Source organism: Manacus candei, unplaced genomic scaffold (genome assembly GCF_025592945.1).
Source record: "Manacus candei isolate 608988 ecotype Guabito, Panama unplaced genomic scaffold, ASM2559294v1 h1tg000109l, whole genome shotgun sequence".
Taxonomy (NCBI): Eukaryota; Metazoa; Chordata; class Aves; order Passeriformes; family Pipridae; genus Manacus; species Manacus candei.
In genome coordinates this window covers 1,126,608-1,138,597 of record NW_026138157.1, presented here as the reverse complement: position 1 = coordinate 1,138,597, position 11,990 = coordinate 1,126,608, and the positions used below count along the sequence as shown (strand labels likewise).

At 47.7% G+C, this 11,990-nt stretch overlaps 1 protein-coding gene across 2 annotated transcripts; it reads right to left on the bottom strand.

Moving 5' to 3' along the window:
* Positions 1-2,329: 2,329 nt before the first annotated feature.
* CKB (creatine kinase B) lies at positions 2,330-11,946 on the bottom strand. Of its 2 annotated transcripts, none has more exons than XM_051769532.1 (8): positions 11,804-11,946; positions 10,757-10,969; positions 9,474-9,628; positions 8,446-8,578; positions 7,356-7,527; positions 5,763-5,886; positions 4,863-5,052; positions 2,330-4,279 (listed from the first exon to the last, which is right to left on the bottom strand). In XM_051769532.1, the coding sequence occupies exons 1-8, from the start codon at positions 11,925-11,927 to the stop codon at positions 4,101-4,103; spliced, it is 1,290 nt and encodes a 429-aa protein (XP_051625492.1). In that variant the 5' UTR covers positions 11,928-11,946; the 3' UTR covers positions 2,330-4,100. The 2 variants fall into 2 exon arrangements, with proteins under 2 accessions (XP_051625492.1, XP_051625493.1); XM_051769533.1 differs by lacking the exon at positions 10,757-10,969 and adding an exon at positions 10,110-10,297 and having other exon boundaries at positions 11,804-11,914.
* Positions 11,947-11,990: the final 44 nt, after the last annotated feature.

The window sequence follows — 11,990 nt, the reverse complement described above, 5'->3', positions numbered from 1 at the left end:
TCAGGGGCTTGTGTGATTTCTGTGTAAGAAAATAAATCCTAACATGTTAAAAACAGGGGAAGATGGTCAAGCAATGGAAGAGGCCCAGTTCTGATTAGCCTCTCATCTCAGCCCATCACTGGGCTGGGCTCCCCCTCCACTGGGGTCAACTAAAACCTGATGAAGCCCTACAATGGTGGGGAAGTGCCCTACCCTGCTGCTGGAGGGCTGGAGAAAATGGTCAGCAGGGCTATTTCCAGCGTTGTAACTACGCTTTTTTACGAGAGGTGGGAAGGTAGACTAGCCAGAGGAACATGTAGGAGCCAAAGGAGCCTGCTGGCCTGCCGCTACCCCAGGGGAAAAGAAAAGCGAACAGGAGATGAAAAGGCTGTGATGCTGTCTCCATCCTCATAAGACAGCCCTGCCTGCCATGCTACCACATTTTTTGTGTGGGGGCGGGTGGGTGGAGACAAAAGAAAAAAAAAATCACTCAAACTCTTCTGCTCAACCTATTCCATGTTGTGTAAAAGTCTGATTGCACTCATCTGAGGACAGGCTGGAGCCTAAACCCTCCCAGGTGGGTGCTGGAGTCATTAGGCAATAGCACCTTCCTTTTCCTTCTTGGCCTAGAAATGGATCCTGGACAAAATGGAGAGCTGGAGGAAAGCATTGCCCTGCCCTTGGCTGTGGTTGGAGCTGAGCTGAGCTGAGCCAAACAAGGAACGTCTGCAGAGGGCAGGAGTCGAGCAGGAGCCTCCTGTGCCCCAGGCAGGGCTCTCACCAGGCATCCAGCAGGTAAAACCACCTTGCTCCATCCCTTGTTTTTGTGAGAGAGGAGGCACATGGTTTGGTCACCTCATCTCAAGAAGCAGGAGCCTCCTTGGAGCACCTGGACCTGCTCGTGAAGCAGCTGTTCTGTCCCCTTGCTTGGCCAGAGGCACAAGGGAGCGTGTAGGGAGCTCAACCACTTTGCTGAGGCCTGGGAGCCTCCCACACCATGGAAGGGTGCCCAGGGCTGGTGCTGTGGTGCTGAGCTTTACCACCATCCCTCCTGTGGCTGAGTCCACAAGGGGGTGAGAGACCATGAATCATCTTCCAGCAGATAGGACGGAAGTGGGATAAGGAGCATTTATGGGCAGTCTGCTGCCAGTAAGTGTAACTTGAGAGGTAAGTGGTTTCCCAAGCAGCTTGATCTCCTGATCAAGGACCCTGGGTGCCAGCAGGCAGCATGCTACTGTGCCACACATGCCCAGAGGAAGGACACTGGCCAACTGACTGCTGCCAGCACAGCCATTGCCTGGTGCTGGCATGACACACCAGCCAGGGCTGGGCAGCTGCTCCCTGAGGGAAGCAGAAGGAAAAGACAGTGACAAACAGAAATTCCCCTTGGAAATGTTATAAAAGTGGTGCATGTCTTGCAGCATCTCAGACAACCTGCCAGCCAAGAGGGCAATGTGATAAGGGGCTGCCTCAAGGCAGCAGGATGGCAGTGACTATCGCTGCTCCCCAATCTGTGGGTGAGAGAAACCCAGCTGAGACGTCATGGGTAAGCCTGGAGATGGTCCCAAGGGCTCCCAGCCCCTGTCCTCCCCCAGCCTGCACCCACACACCTCCAGCACTGTTGGGGACAATGGAGGAGCCAGTGCACTGCCCCAGGCCTGGTGAGGAATGATGCCATCACTGAAGGATGTGACAGGAGCATGAGCCAGATGGCTCCTTCACAAAAGCTATGGGACACAGGTGGCTCCATCAGCAAGGCAAATTGCAGTTCCCCTGTACAGAGCACAGCAGTGACCAATAACCTCCCCTTGGTTTAAGAACAAGAACCCCTGTCCCACGGCATTACCTGGCACAATTTTGGGTGCCCGAGGAACAAGCGAGTGGCTGCTCCATGCAATCCATATCAGGCACCCAGGGCACAATGGTGAGTAACGCCAAGATCCAAAACAAAGCTTTTAAGGGAAAGGGGTGGGAGGTTTCATTTCTCTCTTGATTAGAAGTTATTAGCAAGTCCCAGCTGGGGTAGGTCACTGTGTCCAGCCTTTTGCCACAACATATTCTTTCTCTGGAATATTTTCAATTGCTTTGTACAAGCTGCAACAAAAGCATGGTCATGTCATTCCTCATGGCAGCAACAGGAGGGAACACAGCAAAGGTGGTGGGTGGGAACGAAAACCAATTAAAATAAGTGTTTTCTAGTTGGATTCAAGCATTAAAGACTGGCTTGTTGCTTTGACCACAATGTTTTAGCCAGCTACTGGTGCTGTCTCAGACTGCAGGGACTCAGGGGCTAAAAGGAGACAGATGGATCAGCTCCCAAGGGCTAAGAACATAGGAGAAACAAGATGCATAGAGAGAGAAATGTTTTTATTAGTCCAGCTGATATAGCTAGAAAAAAATAGACAAGTTTTCAGGCATCTCCTTCCATTAGGTAATTGCTGTGAGTGCAGTAACGACGCCGTGTTGAGGAGAGGCACCACTAAATGAACACTCTCTGATTACAAGAAGCAAAACCAGCTATTTGCCAAGCGTCTGTGAACAGTGACATGAAGCACAGCATGGGGGAATCTAAAGAATATACAGAACCAACCGGTTGTCTCTTGCACCATTTTCTCTTCCCTGCTCTCACAAGCTTCATACAGAAAAATCCCTGTGCTGATTAACTCAAATACAGGAACACCCAGCACAGAACAAAACTCTTACATGTGATCTCCTCTCCCCCACCCAGTTAAATTTGAAACACATAGAAAGCTGTATTAAAAGAAAAAAAAATCTGATCAGAGATGTTCACTCAGCCTTTTCTCACCAAAATTAAATTAGCTTTACCCCAGCTGGAGTCATCTCCTCAGCTAAGTGACAGCCTGCAATCACAGCCTTAGAAATATCACAGCCTTTACAAAAGAAAGCTTGTTATCTACACAAACCTATATAAAGCCACATGCCGTGGAGCTCTGCATCAACCTTTCATCATGCTCCCTCTATCAAAGCTGGGTTTTAGCTGTGGGTAGAGCTATTGAGCAGGTGCATCTGCATGAGCTGCAAAGCTGCTGTTTCTAAGGGTGTGATGCTCATAGTTATCAATACTTCTGGAAAATGTTGCTCTTGTAGGTCAATAATGTGATGCTTCCACGCTGCAAGCACACATTTACAGACATTCTGAAGAACACACACCCAGAGAACAGCCTGAGCTTGCAAGCCAGACCCAGTTTGGAAAAGAAAACTAACTTACCATGTTTTAATTGACTATACTGCTCATTTTTAATTTCATGGGACAACTGGTGCATGGGCCATCAAAAGCCAGCTGAAGAAACCAAATTATCTGGTATTTTCCCGTAACTGGCAGCTTCCAGCCCCCATCTCTTCCCTGGCTGAAATGAAATCACTTACAGAGAAGCATGGGTTTAATTAATTTAGATTTCACCTCACTCCTGAGCCTCAGAAGAGCCATTGGTTGTTTATACCACCTCTCTGCAGAGCCTGAGAATGAAGACAATCTTCTTCATACAAACTAGCTCAGGGGCAACAGTACTATGGGCTGAAGTCTGATCTCAAAGCACTGCTTAGTAGCCCCAGGAGGAGCCAATGGAGAACAGCAGCCCTCTGCACCCAGCCCTGTCTCCTCTCCCACACAGGAGTCAGCCTGGCTTGCTGTACTCAGGATAATAACAGTTTATAGTTGGCATGAGCAGATGCACAAGTCAAAGCCTTGGAGGTAGGGCATGTTTGCAGTGACTCATGTTTAACGCTAGTTCTCAAATTTACAGCAACTACAATCAAGTTAAAGGTTCAACTTTTGCTTTAACATTTCAACTCAGGTGGTCTGCAGCAGCACAACCAGGAAGATGTACTTGCACACAAAACCAGCCCATCTAGCATAACTACAAAACCCAAGTCACTTAAATCTCAAAGACATTCAGTTAACATATCTAAGACATCTCAGGCCAAACAATAGTTTATTTCATTTTGAGCAACATCTCAACCATCAAAAAAATAAACTCTAACACAGATGGATGGAAGACTTCTCTACAGTGTAACTAAGTGGGCTCTGACCCCAAGGGTTTGAATTGGAGTGACCTTTTATTATTCATCCAATAAGTTAGGAAGCATGAGAATAAAGTGCTTTATTTCTGAGCTGGCATGAGGTCATCAATGGACTGGCCTTTTTCAAGGCGTTTTTCCATTTCAATGAGCAGCTTCACACCATCCACCACCATCTGCACCAGCTCCACCTCAGAGAAGCCAAGACGATCAGCATTGGAGACATCAAACACTCCTCCAACAGCAGCTGTGTCCACACCACCTGCAGCAAGAGATTTAGTTAGAACACTGACCACAGCCAGAGCAGGTGAGCCTGCCTTTCTTCCCTCACCAGCTGGAGGTGGGGACACAGCAAGATGATTCTCTACAAGCTGCCACTGGTGTCTCCTCCTACGTGCAGAGAGATAAAGCCACATGTGACTGCCAACATGAACCACAGACCTTGCCACTAGGCCAGGTCTTTTTTCTTTTGACCCATGAGCAAGCTAACCCACGGTCAGAAATAACTTCTGACTAGGAGATAGCTCCAGTGGGTAAATCTGGATTCCCATCCCTGCTTACAATGTGAACAGCTGCCACCAGGTCCATCTTATCTGGTGCTCAGAATGACACACAGGACATAACCAGAGAGCCACATGCAGCACAGTGTAAGCAGAGCACTGGCATCCCCAACTCCTCCAATAAACGATTTAAAGAATTTTTTCTCTCCACGTGCTTTACAAAGGAACCTTTTGGATGGTCTGACAGGCAATGACAGTGTGAACAAGACATGGCTCTGGCTGTAGCCAGGCTTCTGATGGTGTCTTCGGGCACACTGACCTGGCCATCAGTGTATCAACTCTCACCTGTGCCTCGTTTCTGCAGCCGAAGTCTCTTGAGGACTTCTCCGAACTTCTCATTTTTCCCAAGGTGTGGCAGCTTGATGTGCACACCAGCACGGAGCCCTGTTCCGAGGTTGGATGGGCAGGTCAGGATGTAGCCCAAGTGTGGATTCCACATGAACTCGTAGTTTTTGGCCTTGAAGAGAGTTTCTATCTATAAATAGAAAGAATGGATGTTTAGAGATTGTTCTCTGCCTGAAGGATGTAGGACATCCATTAGTGCTCATTTACAGCTTCAGTCACCTAGCAACAGCCACAACACTTGGAACAGCTATTTCAGTCACATAAGCCCCCTCTCCATTTGGAAAAAAGGGCCACCAACAAGGGGCTTTTAAGGCCTTAATCTTGCTCCTAGTGGTGAGACAGGCTAAGTTTAAAAGCTACACTTCTTACATCACTATCTCCTGGAAAGCTTGATTTAGTACATGTCAAGCTGACACATCTCTTAGGATCAGGAAAGGGGCTGGTAAAGCTGAAGTTCATATCAAAACTAGGAGAGAACAGCATCCAGCCTAAAAACTTCAGTCCAGCTTTGCCCATCCTCATTCAAGTAATTTCTCCTCTCACCCAAGGTGTCTCAGAGCTTTAGAGAACTACATGGAATTTCTTTAAAATACATTTTAGACATTTGGATAAGGGTGCCACCATATCAGAAATGTATTCTAGATTTCATAGCTGCAAGGCTTTTTACCAATATAGGTGTTTTGGAGCCCTCACAGCTCGGGACCTCATCATGATGTTTCCAGAGATCCAGGCTATGAAACACAACCATGCAGGACTCGGGAGGGGGCTTGAAGAAGTTTGCATTTCAGCACTAACTAGAGAACCACATACCACATACCAGCTCAGGCAATATTGATTTACCTTTGTTAGCCCAGTACAGAAGCGCTGAAATACTTCCTTCATGTTGCCACCTTTTTGCATGGAAATAACTCTAAGGTGATCCTCCTCATTGATCCAAACAAGGAAGGTCTTGTTATCATTGTGCCTAGGGGACAAAGCAAACAAGTCGTTGTCTTCCCACCTCTCATTTTGAAGAGCACTAAATTGCTCATCACTGTAGCTTTTATTTCAAGAGGCTCACTTAATTGCTTCATCAAATAAATGGATCTTACTTCTTTTGTCTATGCAGTTAAGTATAGACCTGCTCTTCTCAAGAGGTAGTTTGAATTGGCCTTTATCTAAACGGGTCAAAGTAATAACATGGCATCAACCCCTAAAATCTGCTCAACCCCCTAGCTCACTTGTGGCCCCATTTTACAAATTTAAGCTATTTCATCTGCTCAGCAGTCTGCAAAAGGGTGACCAGTACAGACTCTGAGGCAGTCTTGTGCTATGGACATCACTATACCATGCTGACCATGTATAACAGAGTTTTTTCATCAGAATTGTCAGATGGTGTTAAATTGCATTTCGTATCTTATTTTCACTATTAATTTTTGATCAGAGCTTTTCAGAGATGCTGTAAAAACCTCTGAACAATGGTACTCTCTTGTCCCAGCTTGCAGCTGACAGCAAGTACTCTCTCCGATGATATTTATCATGCTGGTAATTTCTGAACTTGATTAGGATCAAAAATTAGCTAGTACCCAAGGAAAGTTATTTATGCAGACAACACTAAGACATTACACTTCAAGTCTGTAGATTAGTCATGCTCAGATGACAGCGCTATCTGGTGCTGGCAATCTGCAGGTAGATGATGCAATCTTAAAGGTGACCTACAGAAACAACGCGTGCTTCCTCCTCTGGGTTGTACTGAAACAGCTGCAGTAATAAGACTGGAGCATTCCTGGTGATGAAAACCTAGCCCTTAACTTACAAGGGAGCAAGCTAATTATGCTGCAGAAGCTCCTGAGATGCAGAGTTTTATGTAGGTGACCTACATCTAACAAGCAGAATCCTTCCATTCCATACCTCTGCATCAGTCAACTCCTGTCACAGAGTCTCTGGGGACAGGGGGAAATCTTATCACTAGTACAGGTAAAGTCATACTAGTCCAGCACCAGTGAGTTTCTGCAAGCAGAAGTCATGAGACTCCAAGGGAGTAACTATGCATCCAGGACCAACTCTGAGCTAAGACACTGCTATAGTTTGTACCACAAGTTACTCTCAGCTCCTGGACAAGAGCTAAATGTAGTGGTACATCTGCTCCATTAGAAGTGATCTACTTTTATAAGGTGATTAAATTTTCCTCTGGTGCTTCACTAACCTGGGCTGGATGGGCAGCCTCTGGTTCCAGGCTAGCCAAGCTGGCTTGTTCCTACCAGCATAATAATACTTGTCCAAATTCTGCTGGTTAAGCTGCAACTTTCCCCAGAGGACAACACAGAAGTTTCTCAATAGATTCAGTATTACAAGTTGAAGCTGCTGTTTAGCCCAACAGTACCAGTCACCACCAAAACTACAATATTTTTTTGCAGGGATCTCATACAACTCCATTCTTCCAGATATACTCACCAGATGCCTCTGGCATCAGGCCAGTCTCGTGCCATCCCAGATGCCAACAGAAGAGGAGAAACTGGCTTGTCAAACAAGAAGTGGTCGTCAATCAGCTGCTGCTGCTCTGCATCAGTCATGTTCCTCAGAGCATAGTACTTTCCCTTGAGATCACCGTCCAGACTACCCAGAGCTGAAAGAGAGAGGCACTTTCAGGATGGGACCAAAGGTCTTAAGACATTCCCAGCACTTTACAGACCACACACACAGTATGGCCATGTCTGATCTGCTGCGTTTGGTTCCTCCCTTGCTTTCATCTGCAACGGCAATGCCTTTGTGGCATTGCAGAACTTGAGGCACTATCAGATGATGTGTCTGCACCTTCCAGGCTTATACAAGTAGCCTTTGTTCCCTTACATGCGGTATAGAATCCTTACTGCTGCAGAACTTACAAGTGGACTGCTTTCTTCCAAGGAGAACCAAGGTCATGAATATAACAAACAGTATTATTCTAGTCAAGGACTATTACCCTGCCCTTGAGAGGTTTTGGAACAACCACTCTCCCAGCCTCCAGAATATGCACCTTGAGCATATCATCATTCTTTTACCTAATGGCATTGGAAGGCAACAGAAACAACTTCCAGCTGAGGAGTTTCACTGAAAACTAAGACTTACTCTACTCAGCTGCAGATTTGCAGCAAGACTACACCTCTAAACAAGCTGAGCATTAATGAAAGTAAATTAAAAGCAGCCACAGAATACTGCACACCCATGACTCAAGCCCTGTAGTTGCCACATACCTGTTACATTTCAGGTTTGAGCCCTGACGAACCAACTTCTTTCACCACACACACAGACAGAAGCTTTTGAGATCAGCAAAGGTCAACTTAACACAGCCCAACTTCCCTCTGACACGTGCTCTTGCTCTCAGCTACACACTGCAACGCTGAGGCAATGCTAATGCAATGAGCCTTTTCCAGGGAAGGCTTCGTGTTCAGACCAAGTCTCCCGGGAGGTGGCTTTTGCCAACTGCCTCCGTTTTCAAACTGCAAAGAACAGCTCTTGCACAAAGGACAGACATATTTCCCTGATGCACCCAGTTCTCACTTACCTTCAACAGAAAGCTTCTCAATAGCCCGCCTCTCTCCTCGACTACAGTGCGGGGGGAGACAGAATCCACGGATGCTTCTCCCAGTTCTGACACGGGAACTTAGCACATAATTGGGATCCAGGTCATCACCTCCCTATAAATTGGGAAATCAGAGAGTACAACCCTGTTACCAAGATACCTCCCCTAAATACATTTGAACGTGCACCTTACACTTGAGGTATTGACACCTTGGTCTGTAAGACCGTGTCTTACTGCAGGACTATTTCCTTCAGCATTAGGTCAAGTATGTGTGACACAATCCTTGTTTAGAGGCCAAGGGTACAGCTACTAAGTAGTCCTAAAAGACAGGGATACCACCAGACCATCAGTTTTATGTCCATTTCAGACTACAATCTGGGCTTCTGTTACCCCTTCAGATCTGCAAACTAGAAGTATCAACATGATGCAGAACCTTCTTTAGGTAGGTGTTTACTCTTGCAAACAAAACTTATTCATTACTGTTCTCCAAACTTTCTTATTTTCAGTATGACCTACAGCAAGCCCATCAACATGTCATCAGGAACTCCTAGAGTTTACAGTAACATTTGAAATCCATAAACCAGGCAGAAATCCTTACTCCTAGCCATAATATCTATTCGATAGTATGACACCATCAGTTGATATTTAAGATCCAAGATCAGATAGCAGGAAGTGTTTAATTTTTATGACAGGCCATGACTCCTAGGACAGTGTTGTTTAGGCTTGACTACTACAGCCCACGGTTCATGGAAATACATAAAGGTGTTTGGCACAACCTGTGCCACAGCAGCACCTGAGGCAAGCTCCTGCTGCATGCCAGCTGCCTGGTTCTACCCAGCCACTGACACCCTACAGCAGCAAACTCTTCAGTCTGACTGCATCAGACTCATAGCCCATGTGTCTGTGCTCCATGGGAGTCAGGGGACAGAGCCTGAACAATCAGTTTAGGCAGCTGCCAACAACTTTACAGTCCTCAGACCAGTAACCTGTAATCGATCAGAAGTTTATACCTGCAGGTTATCAGCATTCAGGTCGGTCTTGTGCTGATCGCTTGGTTTGTAGCCACCATGCCTGTCTTCAATAACTGGATCAAAGAGCTCCTTAAACACGTCATAGGATTCTTCATCACCAGCCACACATCCTACTGTCATTATGAAGGGATGGCCTGAAGTGGTAATAAAGTCAGAAGAGCTAAGTTTGGGTGACGTTTGGCTGTACTCCAGCGCAGCACTAACCAGGCAAGTTCTTTAGTGGCAAGTCTAGTCACTTAGAAATTCATTCTTACATAAAAACATTTGGAGAGACCCTACATTTTGCACTTCATCCAGTTAATCAAATGCAGTGCTATGGAAACCCATAGCTGTTGTCATTAAACCATGCTCCTTTGTCAAGCTTGGTTTAGGACAAATTTGCACAGCACATCTAATTTTACTAACTAATTTAGATCACTGGATAGAAGTTATGTCTAAACAATCATGCTTTGCTGTAAGCAAGCATGCTTCGCTTTTTTGCTCCTTCTGCTACAGAGCTACATTTCTGTAGTCTGCTCATAAATACCACCTCCACAAGATTAGTTTTAAGTCACCATATTCAAAAGCACCAGTTACTTCAGCTGGTTCACACGGAATATTCTCAACGCGTTTTACCAGGATTATCAACCCCAGTCTGAATGACATCATCCAGGGTGAAGCCACTGGGCGTGACTCTGTCTCTCAGTTTCGTGTATAAATCCAGGGTTAGAACTTTGGCCATGTGGTTGTTGTGGGTGCTCAGGTCCGGGTACTCCTCATCAGGAGGCAGTCTCTGATTATTTAGTTGGGCCATTTTGATATTGCTAGAGTAAAAATAAATACTGTAATGTTAACATGTAAACACATCTGCTCCCCCTTTTTCATAGAAGTGCTAGAGAACATCACATAACCAGTTTGGAATAAGAACAGACCAGGACAGCCAGGTAAGCCAACATTCCCCCCCCTCCCTCCCTGGTTGCATTATAATTAGGATGTATTTGGTTTGAGGTTTTTGGTGTTGTTTTTTTTTTTCCTTCAGATTTAAAGTATTTAGCAGAGTAGTTACATAATTGAAGTGTCTGGGAATTGATATGTCAGATCACAGCATGGAACATGGCTTGAAGGAGCACAGCCTCTTAATAAGGCCATGCCTTTAGCGCAGTCTCTCAATGCTTTGCAAGATTTGCCCCTCAGCAGCTCAAGAGTTTTGGGTGCCGTTGTCAAGAAGCACTTCCAGTCAGGAGGGAGAACAGATCATTATGCAGATCTAACGGTCCCATTACCTGGGTTGTCAACCCCAGTCTGGATGCAATCATCCAGGGTAAATCCACTGGGGGTCTGTTTATCTCTCAATTTCTTGTACAGGTCCGGGGTCAGCACCTTGGCCATGTGATTGTTGTGAGCTTTCAGGTCAGGGTACTCATCCTCAGGTTTGTACTTCATCTTCAGGAGGTTGTGGCTGTTTGAGAAGGGCATGGCTGACCCTACCGTAGTCACTAAGGGAGAAAGAGGGGAAGCCTATCACAGGGGGCTTGGTAGCCTCCGAACCGCCCGGGGGAACGCCAGGCACCCAGGCAAGGTCACCTTGGCTCGTGTTCCACCCGCGCCTTTCACACCTTTGCTGCTACACCGCTTTCCACAAGCGCCAGGAAGGAGGAAAAAAACAGAAGTTCTTCACCTCCACCAGCCTGGCCGCAGGGGCTCTCCCGCCTCCCGGGTAAGGGGACGCCCCCAAGGTCGCGGGGAGCGGCCGCGGCAGCGCCGGGCAGACCCCGCGAGTGGCGGCGGGGCGGGGGGAGCGGCCGGGCGGCCGCGGGGCAGGGGTGGCTCGGCCCCGCCGGGACCCCGGTCCAGCGGCAGGTGAGCGGGGCGGCTCCGCTGCGCCCTCGGAGCGCGGCCGCGCCTCCTCCCAACGCTGCCGGACCACAAGGTCCTGAGCAGCGGCAGCGCCCGCCGAGCAACGGCTGCTCCCCGGCCAGGGAGCGGAGGGGCGGGCGGCATCCGACAAGCCCTTACACAACAGACGGCTCCCTCGGGGGACCTGGACGGGGCGAGCATATGTAACTACCCTGCTAAATACCAGGTTAATCTGGTTTTAAAGCGGGGTCAGCCCAGTGAGCACCTGCGTCGCGCCCCGCGCCCCGGCTGCGCCCCTGCCCCGCGCCGTCCCCCGCTCCCCTCCTCAGCCGGACCGGCTCCACCCCACATAGCTGGGGGAAAAAACAGACAAAAAAAAAAAAAAAGGGGGGAAAAAAAGAAAAAAAGGAAAAATACAAAAAAAATTGAAATCCCTTGTCTTAAGGTTGCATAGCGGCTGCCCCGGTACTTACCGAGGGCTCCGCAGCTATAGCAAGGATGTCCGCGCTGCTCCGCGCCCCGTAACGCCCGAGCCGGAGTGGAGCCCCGATCCTGCCGTTGCGTCCCTTTTATATAGAGCGCTAACCGCCGCCCCATTGGCCGTTATTTATAGCCCATTCATTCCATTGGGCCGCGCGCCGGAGGGCGGGGCCAACGCTC

What these genes read in the sequence shown, in the direction of transcription:
- CKB (XM_051769532.1), bottom strand. Translation starts at nt 11,927, where the DNA reads ATGGGGCGGCGGTTAGCGCTCTATATAAAAGGGACGCAACGGCAGGAT. An exon ending in GACTGGGGTTGACAACCCAG is followed by an intron (nt 9,629 to 10,756) that starts GTAATGGGACCG and finishes TTACCACTTCAG; the next exon opens with GCCATCCCTTCATAATGACA. An exon ending in GCTGCAGAAACGAGGCACAG is followed by an intron (nt 4,280 to 4,862) that starts GTGAGAGTTGAT and finishes CTCTTGCTGCAG; the next exon opens with GTGGTGTGGACACAGCTGCT.